The sequence below is a fragment of the Trematomus bernacchii genome, unplaced genomic scaffold, assembly GCF_902827165.1.
Source record: "Trematomus bernacchii unplaced genomic scaffold, fTreBer1.1, whole genome shotgun sequence".
NCBI lineage: Eukaryota > Metazoa > Chordata > Actinopteri > Perciformes > Nototheniidae > Trematomus > Trematomus bernacchii.
In genome coordinates this window covers 3,228,287-3,250,194 of record NW_022988043.1, presented here as the reverse complement: position 1 = coordinate 3,250,194, position 21,908 = coordinate 3,228,287, and the positions used below count along the sequence as shown (strand labels likewise).

General features: G+C 40.0%; 1 protein-coding gene across 1 annotated transcript in view; it reads left to right on the top strand.

The window, feature by feature from the left end:
- Window positions 1–21,908, top strand: part of si:dkeyp-14d3.1 (transmembrane protein 132C) — a 120,940-nt gene that overhangs the window by 66,721 nt on the left and 32,311 nt on the right. Inside the window, exon 4 of the mRNA XM_034117676.1 lies at window positions 17,026–17,212. Coding sequence (XP_033973567.1) covers window positions 17,026–17,212 — 187 coding nt within the window. The remainder of the gene's footprint in view (window positions 1–17,025; window positions 17,213–21,908) is intronic.

Genomic DNA, 21,908 nt, shown 5'->3' with positions numbered 1-21,908 from the left:
TAAACGAACAATAGTTTGATTAATATTGATTTGAGTGCACAATGGAAATAAAATAATTGAGAGAAGAAAAAGAGATATGTTATCTATCAAAACCCAGTTAGATTAACATTCATTGGATTGTCCACTTTGTTGTTCATATATATCACATATTTGTAACTAAATGATACATTAATTGAAACAAAACACAGTATAAACTGAGGAGTGAGTCCAGTGAGTTTCATGTGTTTTCTTCACTCCGCTGGGAAACTGCTCTCATGTAAAGAAGCATCAGATCAGTGCATGCGCTGCATCGTCCAATCAGTGAGCGATACACAGTAAGGGGGCGGGGCGAGTGGCTGAGGATTTCACCGGAGGATGGTCTGGTGGTTCCTCCATTATCGCTCCTCCGTTATCGCTCCTTGATCCTCCGGCACAAATAAGGGCAATGGGACGCTACTCAAGATGGCGCAGAGAAATCAAGTTCCGGTGATACCGAGGAGCGAGGACCGAGGAACGAGGAAATGAAAAATAAGAGAAGTGAGATGCAGCCAGAGTCCTCAGTAATCTCTCAATGATAGAAATTACGTGCAAAAAAAATGGAACAGCTTTATTTCTCTGCTCATTTTTTTCTTTCATCAAGATTGAGGGGTGTTACAAAGGTGACGTATTGTAAGGTTGGAGAACAATGAACATCCAAATTGTACCTAGAATAGATGTGCTTTGCTTCCCTTTATCAGGATTGGAGCAGAGATTTCTTCCCAGGACAGCGTGCTGATTACAGCAGTCAGTCCAGATTACATCTGACTCTTCAGCCTGCTTTTCTCTCCCATTGCCAAGGAAACAATATATTGGAAATATTATCCCAGTGGGCCTCATTGCACCTTTCCCCAGTTCCCAAATGAGACAGAAATAATACTCCATGGCGAAGTTGTGATCTTCATTATATACAGTACATCCACACCGAGTGACCGTGAAGTTGCTCAGGTAACCATTCTCAAAGGCTACACACGGTGACCTGAATGGTTTGTCAGTAATATATATAGCACTTTAATTGCATAGTAGCTCAGTTTTTTTCAATTCTGCGCATCAGAATATGTTGGTAGGCGGCACCAAGTACTCTGTGTGCACGGAGAGACAGATTGAGGTTTGCATGTGTTCCGGAGAGTTCATGTGTTTCAGATTTATAAAGGTTTATGAGTGAATATCCTGCTCTTAGAGGTTAATCCCTCTAAGGATTAGATCATTGCCACCGGTGTTTGTAGTGTTGCATTACCAGAGGTTTTCTTTGTGTGTGTCTGTGTCTGTGTTTGTGTCTACTTACTGTACAATTGCTTTAAAAAAAAGACTGAATATGACAATTCAAAGTTAAAAAGAATGATGGCAAAACATTTTTATATATAAATATATATATCTTTCTTTCATTTTATTGTAAGGCAAGGCAAGGCAAGGCAAGGCAAGTTTATTTATACTGTATAGCCCCTTTCAACACAAAGCAATTGAAAGTGCTTTCCAAAAAAAAGTGGATTTTTACATTGAACTGCACATTTGTACACAAAACTGAGCAGCTCCACCATGAGTCATATTTACAAGTCAGTTTTTGTCTTGTTTTCTTTTTGGTATGAGTTAATACAAGATGTCTTGACATCCGGCATAAAATGAACCAAGAAAACAACCTGACATATTCACCTTTACACCATGATGCCAGTCATTATAAGTAACATAACAAGCAGTGACTGATTTGAACATCATTTACCTGTCCAGATTTGACTTTTTAAAATACTTCTCTTATTTAAACTGACAGTGTAATTACTATTACTTATACAGAAAGTATTCTGATAGTGTATTCTGACACCAGTTAAAAACCTTACTGACTACTTATACCAGAAGAAAATGGCCAGATGTAGGTGACAGCAGGTCAGAGAATAACATCTTTATGGTGTACAATGTTGACATTATTACACAAATAAATGGCTAATAGGTAAACCATATAATTGATAGTTTGATAGTTATAATTTATTAATACATTTTCTTTTGTAAAAAAAGATGTACACTGTAAATTGCGGCCTTAATACCAAGCATTTCTCTGTGAATTAATTTAAAACCAAATAAAGTAAATGTCCAATTAACTAGATTTGTTAGACTGATTAGATTACAATGTCCTTCCTCCATTTACTTCCTCCCTCTGTGAAAGATCAGGAGCTTTCAGTTTTGTTTTGAAATGCTTTAGTGTTATGAACAAAAGCTACAAATAAGCACAGCATGGATTTATTTCCTGTGTTCTTCTCCCATAAATAAATGTATGACTGTACCCTCTGCAGAAATGTTCTTATGTTTTCTGAGCAGACAGACAGAGTCTAGACCTGTGGTTGGATCCAAATAGTTGCTGTGCTTGCTGCAGGTAGCACTCAGCCATGAAGGCAACGTGGGCTTAGGTGTAAACATGCAATTGTCTACAGGCTTTCAAAACATCCTATTTGATTCTCTTCTAATTACATCTTTGTAGTGTCTATTACACAAGTACTTTGCATTGCAATGAGGTTCCCCTCATTCAGCACTCTCTTCTAATGTTTAACAACGAATCAGTGAGAATGAGCTCTAACGGTCGTTATTACTGCCAGTCAAATTCCCCACAAAAGCTCCTGCACTACAGATTTATCTTACTCTATAGGCAAAAGAAACCTTGGCCTACACTTGGCTCCAATTAAACCCAGTTTAGCTTGGCCTTCAAAATGATTGGCTTTAACACCAAAGCTTATGCCACTTAAAGAAATGCGTTGTCTGGCACCAAAGCTTTTTCATTTCCTAACCTGCGCAGGAGAAATATTTAAATAAGCTTATTAAAACAGGCCCTGGGCTGTTAAGAAAGGTATTAGCAGAAGAAAAAATACAAGAAAGGGGGAAAACGGAAGGGATGTTAAAGAGCTCAGCACGTGGAACACAAATGGGCAGCTCTGAGCTGATTCAATAAACCAGAAGACAAACAGGGAAGGCACGCGTCACATCCTCTCGTCTGCACTACGGCGCTTGTGCGTGGCAACCCTGACAAGCAATCTTTTGCTGTCCTCTGTTATCATTCCCAGCCTAACAGGTTGAGAGCAGTGGCTCTGTCCAACAGATAACGTGCAAAGGAAAAGTATAGGATGCCACCGTAGGGTCTCCTCTCGCCCGTTTAGCCGGACTTACCAGCCCTGACACGTAATCAGGCGGTGTGTACACCTCAGTGAGCCTCAGGGGGATCAGAAGCAGCACCTCGGTGCTCCAAGACAGCAGCACCAGCAGACATGTTCATGCCTCCAGATGAGATGCCACACTGTGTACATGTCACCTCCTCCACCTTGAACCTGCTCACGCTAACACTCGACACATACAGACTCAAAGGTGTGCATGCACGTTTACACATGGACCGATGCATGTGAGTGATTCAAGTTCCAACCTCAAGTGATAGTGAAGAATCCGAAGGCTTGTGGAGGTCACACTGAAAAGACAACAACACAAGCTCCCCGGTTGTGATGACTTCAAGACCTTTACAGCTACGTGTGGAAAGACCACATTCATGATTTGTCGTCATCAAAAGACCTTGATGCTAGTATGAATGTTTTTCATTGCTGATTTGTTTGTCAATGAGCCTCAAAGACTGAATAGCATCTTAGTCATGTAATGCGAGCGGCTGATGCAGTCAGACATTTACGACACTTGTCCCTCGTCTATCATAGCGTGATCTGACTCGACTCTTCACGGCCTCCGGATCAACCCTCCATCTCCCACAAGCCGTAAGTCTGCAGGCGGCGTTGAATGGCTGTGCTGAATATGTAAATGGTTGCCATTAAAGCTTTCTTTCTTTAATTTGTCTTTAGTTTCATGACTGAGTGCTTCCAATTATGGATCAATGTCTCATTTCTACACACAGACCTCTGGGTGTGTGAGGCAGTTTTTTCCGTTACAAAATGCTTTTTAATTTCTCCCTTGCCAAGAGGGCCGTTCACATCATACTCAATAACTGCTGATCAATGAGACATTCTGCCGCGATAAGCCTGCTGATACTGTATGCGTATTATAAGGTCTTGTATGATCTTTTTTCTTTTTTTATATATAGACCTGATCAGATTTTATTACATTGGCACTTTGATTTATGGAATGTCCTGTCTGGAGTTGTGTTGTTGCTGTGTTTACTGAAGTGGATGCGGTGTGTGCGGGATATAGGCCTGTTGTGTATATAATTGCTCTGGTAGTTATTTAGCACTGAGCTCATTAAATGATGCATAAAAAGGGACTAAGTTCTGCCTAATACCTTAATGCACTCCTGACTGGGAGTTGTATACTGGGAGGAGTTGCTGATATAGCGCTTTGAAACTATAAAATGCTAATCATGTGTTTAAAAAACGGCCATTAGGGTCCATAAGCTCAGTTCTTAGAGCCCGTGAAAGCTGCTCAGGGATTTTAGGAATCCAAAACGTTAACTTATCTTACAGTTAATTGGCTTGAGACTGCCAGTGTGTCCACGTGCAGTAATGTTTATGTACAAAGAGATTTCAAAGGCATTTACAGACTGGCTCTGAGGAGAGCTTGCACATTTCGGATGCAGATTGTTTAGAGCAGTCAAGTTACTTCAGAATCATCAGTCTATTTACTTTAATAAAGACAAGTATTATTACTCTTAATTTATGTTTGTGTCCATTCATGTGCAATGTAATTTAAAATTCATAATCTCCATTAAGTGATCATAGAATGTGATGTCAGAGTGAATGAACAGTCGGATCATCGTTACCAATCATTCAAAGTGGCTTCAAATCGACCGGCTGCTAATTCAGCAAACCTTTTTTGTTTGACAGCTAGACAACACGTATAGTAATTTGCATAATCAGTCAAATGTGCAGTGAAATGTAAGAATTATTGAAAGCAAAATGTTTTTGAAACTCTCAGTAAATGTGGACGCCAATATTTTCTACAAGGTGTGCATGCAAACCATTTTTCGCTAAAAAAGAAAACACATTTAATTAAGTCAGTACAAAGCCAGTATGTGGCTTTAACACAGATTTATTTTGAGTCCCTGAAATCAAAAATGGATCTCATAAGGATTCCTTAAAAGGTAGGAGTTTTGCAGGAGCAGACTCTCCATCATTACCCCTCACCCCTGTGATGCCTGGCACTGCATTAAGACTGAGGTACAAGGCAATCATGCCCACACAGCCTCCGCATGACTTCCTCACCAACACTGTAATTATCACAAACAAAGCAGCTCTGTTTACATCTGTTTAAATGTGAACCAGCAGGAGTGTGACTCTTACATTTAAGTGTGTTTGCATGTGATCATTCAGATGTGAACACATGTTGGTGAACAGACAATACACATGTTGTTACATGTTTTCCCCCTGCCTTTAGCTTTTTGCACTACATTTTCATCATATGTTGGCACAGACCAAATAGTCAAAAAATCAGCTCCTAACGTCTAACCCTATCGTCTATTCCTTGACCTCTGAGTGAAACGTCACGGGGTTAAGGGATAGTGGATAGGAGAATTCAAAAGGACTTAGGAGAAGAGACTGCAGTACTTTAGAGAATCCGACTGCACTTTCACTATCCGACGTGTTTATGATGCGCCAGCGGACGTCATAAATGTGCGTCTGCTGCTGTGGGGAAACTATGGAAACTACAGTTTTCTATACAGCGGACTACAACATGGATGTTTAATAAGAACGAGGGACTACTGTAAACTCATCTAGAGACTCTGCACCGTGCTCTGATGCTGTTGTTTTATGCTTTATGAACGTGGACAACAGAGAAACATATTCTTCATGACCAAAGTTGGAATTTAAATAAAAAAGGAAAGTGAAACTTATGCTCGTCACCCTCTCCCTCCGGTCCACATTAATACAAATGATCCCAATACGTATGATTGTATGAACTATGACAATATCTTAAAATCAATACAAATGTATTTATTATAAACGTTAGTCCTTAACATCTATCACTGTGTATTTCACCATTCAAACATCTTTTAAAAGTTGAACAACCCCCACACAGCTCAGTAAAGACTGTGAAATGTTGACTTTATTTGATCATTTCAGTAAAAACTAACGTTCATATTTCTCTTTTGGATTATAATACTGATGAACGTTCAAAACAAAGCACTTTGGTAAGTTACCACATACGTTTTAAAATGCTTAATAAGCACCGTAACTTTCATGATATCATTTCTCGGTCATAATCGGTTGTTTCCGTGAACGGCCGACTGTTGTGTGACGGCAAATGCTGCGGCTGCAAGGCATTGTGGGGCAGCATTTTCTCCTCTCCTTTCGGTTACGGAGGTCCAGTGGTTCCTAAGCTAAAGGAGGTTATAAAGGAAGTTTGAAACCTCCTTTCCTATCTAGAGAATTCAAACAGCACTTATCATGGCTGCCACTGAGGGACTTCCGGGTCATTTCACTCCGTTAGGAAGGTTCCTAAGCTAAATGGACTATTCGACTTCAGCCCACGTTTTGCTGGTCCAGCAGATTTTACATCTGGCTCTTCTGTCCTTATTTACCTCTGACCTGCTTGCTAACACATGCTGTAATATTGACCTAATCCTTTGACTCTTTCCCCCTTTCTTTTGTCTAACAGACCAAGCTTAACTTTCCCCGACAAGCAAGGGTATGGGATAAAGCACAGGTTGTAATAGAGTAGCATTGATCCGATTGTCTGGGCGCCTCTGGCGCAATCTGGACTCTTGTGTGTTATCCAGGTTATGTTGCCATGCCAACGGTGGCAGAGCTGAAAGGACCCCAGGTTTTGCGGGTCTTTAAGGACTTGTCCAGAAGAGGACAGGCGCTGCCAGTGTCACAGCACCTGCAGGTCACATGATGTCCCCCGCAGAGCGACCTGGGGGAGCTTGTAGAAGAGGGAGAGAGGAGGGAGAGTTTATCTGCACAAGCATTTGCATCAGTGCCCCAGGGCTCAGTGTCTGCTGCCCCCTAGTGTGTGTGTGTGTGTGTGTGTGTGTGTGTGTGTGTGTGTGTGTGTGTGTGTGTGTGTGTGTGTGTGTGTGTGTGTGTGTGTGTGTGTGTGTGTGTGTGTGTGTGTGTGTGTGTGGTGTGTGTGTGTGTGTGTGTGTGTGTGTGTGTGTGTGTGTGTGTGTGTGTGTGTGTGTGTGTGTGTGTGTGTGTGTGTGTGTGTGTGTGTGTGTGGTGTGTGTGTGTGTGTGTGTGTGTGTGTGTGTGTGTGTGTGTGTGTGTGTGTGTGTGTGTGTGTGTGTGTGTGTGTGTGTGTGTGTGTGTGTGTGTGTGTGTGTGTGTGTGTGTGTGTGTGTGTGTGTGTGTGTGTGTGTGTGTGTGTGTGTGTGTGATCAGCAGCCTTGCTGGCCATCCCCTGTGGTTAATGCCTGTTATCCAGCCTTGAGATGAGTGCTTTGATGTGACGAAAATTGAGTGTAACTGTCGGGACAAGTAGCAATTTGTTATATTGGAATTTGCTATTAGTATATATTTTCTATGAATGAGACAGATATAGTGCAAGTGACTGAGAGGTAATGTCTAATGCACAAAGGTCTGAGGTCACCGGTGATGATAGCTGCCGTCGTTAGGGATCCATTACACCACTGAGCCTCCTTCAGCTGGTGGACTCTAATGATGTTGCACTGCAGAGTAGCATTTAGTTTTGATTAGACAATTGTTGGCATGGTGCATTTCATTAGCTCCAAGATGAGATTTTGTTGTCTGGGAATTGATATGCCACTGCCGTGGCTAACAGACGGCATCTTGTGTCCCTCAAGGCAATCTGAAGCAAGTTAAGAAACAAATGTAATAACGGAATATTCCTCTCCTGACACTCTTATACCTTTTACAACAAGCGTCCTTCCCCTCGTTATCCCGCCCCCAGACAAATTGACTTTTAACTATCTTCCCTGTCTGGAGATAAGGTGTCTCAGTTTTCTTGCTGCAGCATTATATTGCACTTTTAAAATGTAAGGTATTGTCTTTATTCTATATGTAGATGTTGATCAACCTTCCAACTAAACAGTTTTATTGAGATTTGAGCAACAAAGCAATGACAAAAGCTCTTCTGTGTCCAATTCAAGGCCACATATGTGAGTAAATTATCACAAAAAAAAGAATTTTTCCATGTTAATTTAATCATGTTTGACAGTTTGTATGATGTAGAGAGGGAGCGAGACCAGCTGAGGAGAGAGAAAGAGCAGTGAGTGAGTGTGTGGGAGTTGAATATGTCGCCTGATGAATGCTGCAGAACACTGTTAAGCTAATCAGAAATGTGATCCCCTTATTGGGTTTGATGCACACAAGCCAGAAGCCCCCGGTTTGAGCCCATGGTTCATTATAATCGTATAATTAATAGCACTCAGCCTTTTTCTCTGTGTGCATGCTAGAAAGGGGTAAAGAATAAATGATTAAATTAAAAGGAATCTGATTCCTATTAAAACTGGGTTTTAATTCAGGCACTGTAGGTTATTTGAAATGAAACAGCCCAACCTTTTTTATGAGCTCCTGGAGAAAATATCCCAGATTGTATTTCTTGGCAATTAGAAAGAACAAAGCAGTACAGTGTAGAACACCCTTTTGAAAGTACTGTAGCAGTGTCTTACTGTTTAAGCAAAAAACACATATGTGAACCTGAACATTAGCATAACAGGACCCCTTTAATATTATAGTCAAAGCAGAAAAAGAAAAATCAGTGTAAAACTCACACATTTGATTGGGTTTATGTGGTTTGTTTTGATCAGTGGTGGCAGAATAAGTGAATTGTTAGCAAAACAACAATACAAATACCTGCATAGCAATACTGTATAGCAGTATTATCTCACAAACATACTAAAAGTGGAAAAAGATGGCTCACATGAGTCTTTTACATTTTTATTTTACACAACAATATTGGATTACACATCAAGGGAGCTGAACTGCTTTATCTACTTTTGAGTGCTTTCATCTGAAACATCATATTTTGCAAATGGATTACTCAAAAGCATGTGGTTGAGCAGCAGTCCCAAGTTAGATAACACCACAGGATATCATCACAAACATACATTTCGCAAAAAAAGAAAAACATTTTAAGCAGAACTTCAAGAAATGTACACTTCAAAATCTGTTTACGCGCCCTGTTGAGTTGACTGCATATTTGGAGAGAAGTTGTAGAAAGCCTTTTGTGGCTCCTTAGGGAGGGAGATCTGATATTACGCCGCAGTAGAAGTCACTTAGGTTACCTCACAACTTTGCTTTTTAAAAAACATTCCACTCATGTTACTGTTTAACATCAGTGGCTTCTGTAAAAAGAGTCCTGCTCAGGAGAGTCTGACAGTGTTGAATATGTGCGCCTAAACACAGACATGTTAAAAGATGTATGCTGCTGTTTTAAAGTGTGTTACTTCAATCTATGTGTTTGTCATCACACTTCCACATCTTCAACACAGCATTTAAAACTGAGAGCTCCTTTTTTTCAGCCCAGTTTAGTTTTCCTCTATATTTGTTCTGCCAGTTTAAAAGTGTTTAAATGATGTCAGTTGACACACCATAAATCAAAAGTATTGGTTTCAGATCTTGGAGGAAATTATAGCAACATGAATAATGCTTTAGCTTCCTTGATTGTATCACTGCAGCCTTCATGTATGAAACACATCGACATGCTTGAAATACCGAAATGCTGCACATACACACATACTGTACACACACATTTATGCATGTATGCCCACTCTCCAAACACAAGCCCATACATTCAGAGGCAGCTTGGTATTAAGGTTTAATCAAATGTAAAATTGGTGTCGTTTTCAATGTCATATTGACAAGTTAATGTTAGGCACTGGTGGCTCCCGTCAGCAGGCACTTTGTACAGAGGGATCTTTATAGCTTACATCCTGGAGAGCACTCGCACTGCTGCAAGGACAAGTTGCTGCTGTCAAGTGAAAGGGAAAAAAGGTGGATTAAATATGGTGTTTTTCTTTTATGCTTTGTGTTTAACCTAAAGGAAAGTTTTATATTGACATTCTTTTTTCGCCAAGTCATACGATACATCTATGAATGCAATAGATGCAATTCAGTTTGTGAATTTCTCCCACTTCTAATCTACAGATGTTTAGAACAGGGGCAACAAGAGCATAACACACATGAACTCTTCAATGTCTGGCAAAATACTCCATAATGTGGACTTTATCATTAAATCACTGAACTTATTTTTGATGTTTTCTCTCTCAGAAGGCCTATTTTTTTTACATCATCACGAATCCAGTCTATTATCTAAAATTGTCTGTATTCTTTTCACATGTCTTTCTCTTTTATCCAGCTCTAACTCTCATCTTTTCTCTTGTGGCCACTACATACAATACATAACCATGAACCCGAGCCACAGTCAGCTACACGCCGCTGACATTTATCACTATTATTCTCATCGCTGTCTTCTCTTTATTTGAAAGTGTTTCAGGGAGAATTTACACCTTTTTACTCATCCTGTCACATATCTCCCTTATTATTCTGGACAAGGCTGAATTGCAAAGGTCCCCTGTGTAAATGCATCCCAGGGTGCTTTTCCTCCCACGCTTCCCCCCTCTTCCCACCTTTTGGCTCTTCTCCACCATCTCTCTTGCTGTACTTTCACAGGAACACAATGGGAAATTATCATCTGGAATGTAAAGATACTAATGGACTCACCATACCTCGATTTGCACTCAAGTTTCCTCTGCCATGCAGTAGTTTAAAGGGGCCCTATAATGCTTTTTGGGGGTTTTCCCTTTCCTTTACATCTCTGAGCGCCGGCCAGCAAACCAATCAGAGCAGACTGGGCTCTGGTTTCAGACAGAGGGTGAAAAGAGGCGCTGCAGCACAGGCAGTATGAGACCTTTTTTAAACATTAAAGCATGTAAACATGTCACAGTAGAAGCCAATATATAATTATGAAACCTGAAATGAGCATCATAAGGCCACAATTTACTACTGTGCAGCTCTCACTCAAACTACTCCGTAAAATTGGGCTATTCATGAATATTATTATAATAATAAATACCCAATTCAAAATCCAGTCCATATGCAATATTATACCGTTAAATAAATGACATTTTGGCCTTTGAATGTATCCCTAGCAATAATGCATTCAGGTTCTGATTGATTTGCTCTGATTGCACAGCAGCTAATCAGAGAGCCGTGATGATGTGGCAGTTTCTGAAGGGTTCCCTCAGCGGAGGGATTGTGCTGCATGCTGTGACCATTTGGTTATTTTCTCAGAAATCAGACCCAAAAAGACTGAGGTGCCGACCTCTGAGGGGGAAACCTATAGGAAGTGGGATAATTCACTTCAAATAGGCTTTTCGTCAGGATGGTATCAAATATATTTTGAATAAGCAGTCTTAAAAATCACATGACATATCTAATTAACTGCTCAGGTGTCAGTTCATCATCACCCTTATCTATCCATTACCATTCTGTGTTCAATAAGATCACTTTAATAGATACATCACTGGGTTCTTGACGTCTGTAATAATCAGGCATGAGCCACCATTGAGGTCATTATTTGTTTTGTATTTTGAAAGAAAATCTGTGGGTTTTATACAACCTGAAAATATGACTTTATAATTACAGTCCATCTTCTTACATTTGCCATTCACAGATTTCTCCTGTTTGAAAGGCTTTGAGGTTATCAAGAAGCTACAAATTCAGAAAATATATTTAATGAGTTGGATGAAAAAAAGTGGAGGGAGATTTCAGCCTTTTAGCATTCACATTCACATTCAGATGCGCCACCAAAGATTGTCAGTAAGATGTCATAAATCAAACTCTATAATAAAAATTCAGCGTAATGAAAGTGCAGTATTTGCACATAGGAGCTCTTGAATGAAAATGGTGTAGAGCATAAAGGATTAGTATTCAAATAGGCCTTTAATGAACTATCTTTAGGGTGGATCAATCATTCAGTCCTTTTCAAGCAAAAATACAAATTCTGGTTCCAGTTTCTCCAAAAGAGGAATTTATACATCATCTTTTGGAGTATTGATCAGTTGGTTAAACAACAACATTTTACAATCAAGGAATACGTGAAAAATGTAGACATTATAATTACTAGTGATAATAATGTAAACGAGAAAATATGTACCAGATTAATTGATGATGGAAACAAATGTAATTTGCAGTCTTTAAGTTGAGCTTTTTGTAATAGTATAAATTAGATTTGTGAAATGTACGTTTCTCAGTCTCGCAGTACTCCTGTTTGCAGCAGAGCGATATTGTGTACTTAAGTTTGTTGACACAACAGCATAAAAATGTTTGAATCTAGCAACTGATATGCATTTGACAGGCTGTAATACTTGCATGTAGTAGAAGGTTTTATAGAGAAGCGAACACATGTAGCAGACATTTTATTGTTAGTTGAGACATTTGTTGCATACAGTATTGATGTTTGTATTAGACTTAGAAAAAAAACATCTAGCATGAGTGATTAGGTCCACAGTGTTTGCAGACACACATTCAGATGCTTGGTTGTGTGTGTGTGTGTGTGTGTGTGTGTGTGTGTGTGTGTGTGTGTGTGTGTGTGTTTCATTGTGCTGACTGGTTTATTGCTGTTCCAGGTGACAGAGCATGAGAACAGCAGCGCTTCAAGGTGCTGCTTTCAGGCACCACTGAAGCCACAAATTTGATTATTTTTTTGCCTCCACACGTAGTTCAGAGTTTGCATGAAGCCCCCCTTTTACACAGACACAAATACACACACACACAGCTGCCTGAAACTGCCGTGGATGGCGTGCTGTGCTTCCAGGAGCCTGCATTATGCATTTTCATCTGCCATTGTGTTTCTGTTAAACATCTCTTGTTCCAGGAAGTCAGCGTGTTACGTCCTGCTCTGTTGAGGTTTGTTATGGCCCTTCGTGGTATGTACTCAACATCTTGCGTCATGTATGTTATACATAAAACATACAAAACTCTGGCCTGACCTCAGAAATGTTTCTGTTGTTACAATGTTATAATTAAGTGAAGAAGATGGATGTCTAGAATACTTGATGTACAAGCTGAGAAATGACTAAATTGGACCTGAAAATGTCACTTTTTTCAAAGACTCTATGTGTATCTCTCTCTTATTCTCTAATCCCCATCGGGTGCGACAGTGGGCACACGGATCCTACCACATCAGGGAGAGATTAAACAAGGAGTGTCACATTGACACTGTGAGTTTGATAATGGGACAAAAGAAGCTCTTTCAATTACAGCTATTTCTCCAGAGAAATCTGCTAAAAAGGAAACTCTTCCAATAACTTTGTCCTTTTTCTGTTTGTTCATTTTGACATTTAAATCTATCTTTCTTTAACCTTCTTGCAGTCTAAATTCAATAGCGCTCTAACGTGTCTCATCAAGATAAGATGGAGCTGAATCCCTCTGCAAAGAGCTTTTTGGACTGTGTAAGAAGAGACGACAGCCGATCAATGGAAGTTTGGATTTGTTGACGATACTTAGGAAAGGACATGTGGAAGATGTAATGCCAAGTTAACTATTTGTGTAAACTTGAAAGCTACCTGCTGACACCTCATGACCTTTTGATAATTGCAGATAGGAACCAATACTAGGTAAATCAATATGATTGGCACAAAATGAATCAGCAACTATTTAGATAATTGGCTAAACGTTTAAAGGAACAGAGTGTAAGACAACTAATTGGCAAAAATGAAATATAGTTGGTGGCAGACTTTGCTTCATCCAGATCTTTGAACTCCATTTCATCCTCTCAATTTTCAGTGTTTGCTGTTATTTATTATAAGAAATTGAATTTCTGAAGCCTTTGGGCTGTTTGCCAGGCAAAACAAGCTATTCAAAGACATCACCCTGTGCTGTAGGAGTTTGTGATGTGTATTTTTCAGCATTTATAGATCAAATGATTAAAGCAATGGTTGGACATTTCAGGAAACTTTAGACCAAGAGCTGTTTCTGAGGGTGCTATCAAACTTCTCCTCTAACTCTAAGCAAGAAACTGAAAAAACTCATTTTGATATATAGAAATACTACATCCTAAACAGATCCTTGTTTTGATCATGTTGATTATAAACATATTTTAAACATGATTTATAGGATACAATCAACAGATAACAAACACATCAATAATATTCACAACTAAGCAGGGATTCATGCTCTGTGTTATCCTTTTTTCTATTACCCATTAAAAGATACTTTATAATTATATTTTCAATTGTATATTTCATTTACAAGATCCTTCCCTGTTGAGCTTAATCATTTAACATCCTTAACCAATTCCTTGTAATTTGTTCAGTTATTGCTACTTTTTTTAATTAGAAATAACTGACTGAGTCACATTTTGGTGCCAAGCTATGCACTTATGTTTCATTGTGTGTCACTGCGTATCGGACAGATCTGCTGGTGTCGTGTTGATGAATGTGCATCCTGAATGTGCCTAAACAGCATCCTCACAGCCAGCTCTCTGCTACTCTCAGGGAGTCAGCTGTCAGCGGTCTCGGGCAGCACCGTCCAGTCTGATTCGCTCTCCATTTTGGTCTCCAAAGCCAAAGGGCCAGCTGCTTCCAACTTTAGGGCCTGTTATCTACTGAGCCCCTCTCTATTGCCTTTGGCTGCCCTCTGGTCGTCTGTCTGGCCTCAGATTCAGCCGAACCACAGCTAGTTTACAGATAATTATCAGGCTGTGACCAGCTGTGTGGCGCGCATCCGGGCCCTTTGCTACTAATTGAATTAGACCCCATGCTGGAAGTGACAGAGAAATGAACAGTTTCCCTCAGCGATCTGTGCGATTAGCAGACTTTAAAGAGGGCATGTCGGCTCAGGATGGCACTCTGGTGTAAAGCGTCAAAGTCTTATTCACCCCGACACTCACGCTTCTGTCAGGTTTCATTTTTGAGACGTGAATGTTCATTGTTCACTTTTTTTCACCTTTCAATGTATTGGCTAGCTTGATATACAACCTGCAGCAGCTTTGGTTTTAAGTCACCATAAAAAATGCAATAAATGAACTACTTACAACATGTTATTTCTTTATTATATAATTCTTTTACATGTTTTACTATATTGCAAACTCACTTGTTGTCCACTCTGCCATTGTTTTTATTCATTTCTTTAATGAAAGGCAAAGAATGTCCAAAGTAAGAAGATAGTTTGCATGTCTTTGAATGTCTTCGTTTTGTATTGATCTCAACTTTGCACTACCCTAAGATCCTTTTCTTTCCTTGCCTTCACTTTCCCTTGTTTTTATATTGCTGTCATCTTTTGAAGTTGGATATTTCTGTCACAAAAAATCCTGAATTAACAGCTTGTCTCCATGTTAAAATAAAGCAGAGGGTCTAATTTTAACCTACGATGTCAATTCTTATAATCTAAATTCTCTGGCATTTCTATTCTAAGATGGAATAAAATAAAACTCATAGCATTTATAACTTTCGCAGCCGCTATTTAACTCTGCCAACTTGATGCGAGGAGGGAAACAATTGACATATCTGAAGGGGGAGGAAAAGCTAATATCAGTAAACTTTTCTGTCTTTATCTTGAGGCTCTTTAAGTTTGTGAAGGTGTGAGTTTAGCTCATGTACTTGGCGGTGTATAATGAAACATTTGTGCTGTGCAGTCTCTTTCATTCTTTTGCCTGTCTTTCTAATTGCATGCCTAAAGTGTGTGATATTTTCCAGAGCAAAAGTGTGCGTGTGCTGTAGAAAGTAGGCCATTTCTGCTGATGGCTGACACAGGTCCTGTGTGACGCTCACTGACTCTAAAAACTCTCAAATGTTTATTTCTGGACGTTCAGTGCATCATCTGTTTGCCTGATGAACCTCCGGTTTTTACCGACCTGAGATTAGCATCTGTCTTTTCCCAAAGCATTGTGGGACGGGTTATGTAAGTCCATGATGTCGTACTACGCCTTCAGTTGCTCGTTGCTCTGATTGGAACGCTGTTATGAAATGTGACACAAGTTATTTGGTTGTCATCTTAATTATTCATACACACCTCTGTTGGATGTGAAAATTGGGTTGTTGTGTTCTGCTGCACAACACATCTTTCATTCTCTCAGAATAAAACTGAATACAATGAGCATGATGTGGAAATAGTGTCAGACCTACGTGAATATGAGAGCACTGGATACAACATTTTCCATTATTTATTGTTTTACTGTTTTTAGTCTCCTATTTATAATTTAGGTGTCATACATTTGCTCTGTCTTTCTCACATGAATAATCTGTTTTATGGCAATGTTTTGTTTATTCTACTTCTGAATTTAGAATGTAAGTTATCTTTTTTCTGCCTTGTGCTTTACAGTACATGTATTTGATACATGTTATACTGTATGCCCCCTCTCTCTCCAAACTAAATACTATGTGGATTTATTCATCTTTCCTCTTCTCTGTCTCTCTCCCCCTCACCATGTTCAAATTACACGCTGCTGTTTTGTGCCGGTGTGCCACAGAGACCATGCATGAAATGTATTGGCCCCAAGTCCCGCCATTTGACACGCAAAACGTGGCTAACAGATCTTGTGCCATTTCCCATCTCCTCCGGCTCCCGTGTAAAGCTGACCTTTTCTGCCTCCAGGCTATATTTAAACTGTGAGCACCAGAGACTTATAGCGCTACGGGGAAATTTTATTATCAACGCTCTCAATTTGTCTGACTTAATTCGGGCCTTCCTTAGATTGTGCCAAAATGTGTCGTTTATTTACGCTCTAGTACGGCAAACAAGGGCACCGGTGACGAAGCCCAACATCAACACCTTAGCGGGGGTGACGCCTGGCGATGCATACCTTTGAACTTCCCTGTGATCCAGCCATGAAATTGTGGCTCTATTTACAGTGCATAACAATTTGGAAAATTGTGAGTGGAATATAGAAAAAGTGGTGTGATATTATTCCATCACATAGTGTTGACCAGGGAGGCAAACACACAGGGAGAATCTCAGTTGGTAAAATATCATGGATTTCAACCACAGGCACATTCATCAGCTTTAGCTTTTTGCCGTCATTTAAGCAGTTGAATAAGCTCAGGAACTCAAGCACATCCACACATGCTGTACCTTTTTCAACTCTCGCCCAGCCATCTGCTTAACCATTCATTGACACTTTTTTCCTGTTATCTGGCAGGTCTGAAATGGGAGTTCAGAGGGTGCTCCAGGTGGATCTGAAAATGGAAAGCTTTCCGGAGCCGCTGGGCAGCCGCTGGATGGCCTGGCAGGTGGAGTACCCGTCCAGTCGTGCCGCCACACAAGAGGCTGAGACGGAGATCAAGCTGGCGCAGGAGGACCTGGCGGGCATCGTGCCACTGGCCATGGTGAGTGAGGCCGCTTCCAGCACACTGCCACTCCCAGAGAGATGGCTGCACTGTGAAATGTCGAGCACCACATTCTTTAATTTACACTTCAAGTGGACATTTGCATATATTTTCTTTCAACACATAATTGAAATACCTTTCTGCACTTTTAATCATGTCTGGTTGAAGTCTTGGGGAGGAACATGAATGTATTCTCAAACTAGTCATATGTTTTTAGAAGATGTTCAATTAAGAATTTAGGAACAACATCATAGCATGCTGAGCTCCAAGGATGTTTGCTTGTACACCTTGCTGAGTAAAATATTCTGGCCTAAAAATACTACATGCATATGTATTCATAAATTGATGTCAAGTTTAAATTATTTAGGATTTCACAAAATATGTGATTAGTTTCTAAAAAGACATGCATGCTGGTCCTGGACCTGCCTGCCTACACACACCAGAGGTGCTTTTAGTGCTATCCAATCTTTTGAAAATAAATAAAAAATAAGCTAAACACTCAAACATTTTCTTGAATACCTCCTACACTACTCAACAATATACAAAAAAGTGCAATTAGTTCGACCATATCCAGCTACAAAATCAATATTCTGCATATACAACAGTAACAATATTGCAATCATTTACCCCAAAACACTCTGAGAGGGCCATCCTGCATACTGAGTCATACATATATAACCTTTTTAAAAATATATTTTATTTTGCTGTTATAATGTAAGTTTACCTGGATGTGTATTTGTAACAAAGACCTTTTACACTGTTATATTGCTATATTTACTTAAGTAAAGGATCTGATTACTTTCTCCACGTACTGCTGCTTGGATAAAAAAGGCAGAGCGATGGCGTGGGTCTGTGCTCGCAGACTTTGCTAGAAGCCTCCCAGCAGGCCTCAGATGGGTCAGCATTCTGGCTCTGGCCTGAGGGGAGCCCAGAGCGGTGTGCCTCCCTCAGCGAGGCGCAGGTACTCTCTGTTGTGTAGATTAAGCCAAGCTCCCCCTATAGAACTTCACATTGCGAGTTTTGTTCAGCGACCCAGAGTGCACTGCTTCTGATTTAGATCAAGAACATTCAGGTGAACAAATGAGCAACATCAAAGTGTGTCGATTTAAGAGAAAGCCTACTGTCACCTCAGCGCTGATTGCTAAAACAAAAAACCGCATTCATTTTTTATTTCGGTGCTTCTGATCTGCATGATAAAGACCTGACTGTTGTGTTATTCTCTAAGTATTGCCCGTAGCTGTGTGGATGATAGATGCATGTGGGTGGCTGTTCCTTGATTCAGAGGAATGCGGCGCAGCATCACCCACTGATCCATTCTCAGGATAATTGAAGCAATGTGTTTAATGCTGCAGTATTGTTCGAGTTCCTTCTCTCACATCTTTTTCATGTCACTGATGAATCGGCAGCCTGCTTCCTTTTCTCTAGGAATACATAGTTTGCTTTTACATCTTCCACTGACAAAAGTATTGCAACTTTGATTCACATTGTTATCTCTCAAAATCTCTACTTAAAAAATAATTGACCATAATTAGCTATTGTCTGAATAAAATCCTGTTTATTTAACTTTATTTGCAATGGTATGATGAAGGAGAGAACAAGTCACCTGTATTGTTTTGTAAAATAAGTGTCCACCCCTTCAAAATCTAACAAGCATTTCTTCAATCAACCTGCTCCATTTTTTCATAAAAGAAGGGATTTTAATGACTCACTATAAATCATGACAGTGGCAAAAATCCATCTCTTTATTGGATAATTAACCTGATATTAGAATGATTTGCTAAACTAGGATAAATCAATTAGGGACAGAGTTATTTAGGTAGGAGTGTGTCATGAGATTAAGATGTGTATTGAACTGTGTGTGTGTGACCTGGGTGTGCAGAAAGACTTCATTTTGCCTGTTCCTTACATTGATTAGCTATTATTTTAGAGGACCTGTCAGTGATTCAGTGAATTAGCTGCTATCATGTCAGAATGTGTTGAAATGTTCAAACATTCACATCTTTAGCCTTTTTTGAAAAGACGTTGATTTGGACAATTTAACTTATTTTATTTTTGCTCCATCATGAGACTTTCTCTTCGCTTTTCAAATTCATTTTCGTCCAAGTGCTTCTTCCGCACAGACAACTTCCCAAGGTGCACATCATCCCCAGCCACCCCATGGTACTTAACACACAACACAAATACTCATGCAGACACATTCAGAACTCATTAACTCTGTCTGTCTCCTTCTGTCCTCTTTTCTGTCTCCTCACTCTTACACACACACACACACACACACACACACACACACACACACACACACACACACACACACACACACACACACACACACACACACACACACACACACACACACACACACACACACACACACACACACACACACACACACACACACACACGCAGCTTTTTGCAATCTGCATGCACCAATATGAGAGAAGCACACAAGCGAGAAAGAGGAAGGCTGAATTAGATTACTTGGGATCACTGTGGCATGAAAGGCCCACAGATACGTTCCTCTTCCTTCCCCCTGCTACACTCCTCACTGATAGAAAAAAAGGAAGTAAGGTACTGTAATGTAAGAGCAGCGCTGTCAACCCCCCTTACAAACACACATACACACACATCGCCCAACATCCCCATATTGCGTCTTCCAAAGTGGAAACAAAATCAGTGATTCGAAAAGAAAACCGGTTGCGGCACACATAACTGAAGTCACTAATAGAGTCGTGAAGATGGAGATGTAGCAGAGCTATATGAAATGTGGGCGGACAGAAGAAATGTTATAACATGCCCAGTAATGCTTCGTTGGTGGTGGGATGTAGTGACTGGGAGACCAGGGCACAGCTTTATCCAAATGTTCATAAAACAAATGGTGGATGACTTTAAAACGGGAAACACCACTATTGCAATATGGGAATATAATATATATTATATAATATAATCATCATGGAAAACCACGCCGATGTAACAATTCAAATATGTCAGCCCACAATATCCAATTTCCTTTTGCTTCTAGAGACTGTTGGTTGCAATTAGATCTGTACTGCAGAGGAAAAAGAGTACAAGTTGACTGAACATAATACAGGTTTCCACTACTCTGTAGTTCAGATTTGGAAGATTTATAAGAACAATGTCTATGAGCCTTGGATAGAGTTGAACAAGTGTTGAACAAATTCTGTGGAAATCTCTGAGGCCGTGGTTAGTCAGCATTCAGCAACTGATCTGAAATATGTCGATTTATCCCTTTTTCACAAGCTTTGAACATTACTCACTCAGCTAGCAGAATCAGAGCAACATTGACTTATCTTCTTTTGCACCACTGGTCGATTGCAAGTCCGACATTTACTCGTGTTTATGCCTCTTGTTCCATCCCCTAACTCCTGAGAAACAAATCTGGGTCTCTGAGAGCTGAAGTATTGAACAGAACATGGCGGTAAGCCAGTTCTGTTTAGTATTAGCAAAATAACATCACAGACAGTCAGCATTAATATCACACAATATTGCTTAAAGGGGACCTATCATGCAAAATGCACTTTTGTACGTCTTTTATACATGAATATGTGTCCCCGGTGTTCCAGGGAACTCACCAAGTGTCAGAAAACACAACCCTCTCTATTTTCCTCCATACCCAAATCTCTAAAAAAGGGGCTGCAACGGATCTGATAAAAACTGATCCAGATTTGAACACTGTCCTGACGTCAGGACGGTGGCGCTACGGCTATTGGGCCAACTCCACCAATCAGGAGGAGACAGCCACGGCCATTGCCGTTCGAAAGCGCTGGAGACGCTGTAGTACATATGCCAGGCCAGTAGATGGTGCTGTTCTCACAGAATCAGCCCTTGCAAAAACAGAGCTAAACAATTTCAAATTGAGCGACATGAGGCATGGCTAAAATGCATGATCTGTTTGGTATTTTGAAAAAAAAAAAGTATAAAATGTATGCCTTATATAGGTATGGTCCTACACTATATTATTATAATATAGCATGATAGGTCCACTTTAAGGGTTATATGGTTATCTAGTTGTCTTCTTAGTTAGCTACAATTGTAACTCCATGTTAAGATGAACTCTAAGCCTTTTTTTGTCTATGTTGTATATGTTGAAGTAGTGATCAGTGATGTAGGCAGTGAATCAAGGCTACAGATGAAAAAAGAAGAGGCGAGGTGAAAAGACTTGGGGGAAAAGTGTGGTGTTTTCAGAGAAAGCGGAGAGGAAGAAACACACTTTTTTTTAATCAAGTTGAGAGGGGAGACTTCACAGAGCATGCTGAGGGCATCTGTTGACACAACAGCTCCGTGGTTTTGCTCTAGAAGGTCTTTTCATCTGTAATGAGCACTAATTAGTCTAATACCCAGCCTAGACTGTATTTAGTCGTAATGGAAAAGCTGCAGTAATTGTTTTTTGACCAGAAATAAACTCATAAACCAAATGAAGATCCATAACTGACCATGTCTCAAAAGGTTGTAATGTAATAAAGCTAATGACTATTAAAAATGAGAAGCTTATTTTGGGTTTGATCACATTTATAGCCTATTACTTCAATTGCTCCACAGACCCGTTCCCAGCCAATTTATATCGTGTTCTAAATTACCATGCCCTTGCTGGAATCAATTATTATAAAAAGGTATTTTTATTGCATTTTTCCAGCCAAGTGATGGGTTCTGCCATGGGTGACACCTCTGGGAGAGCAGC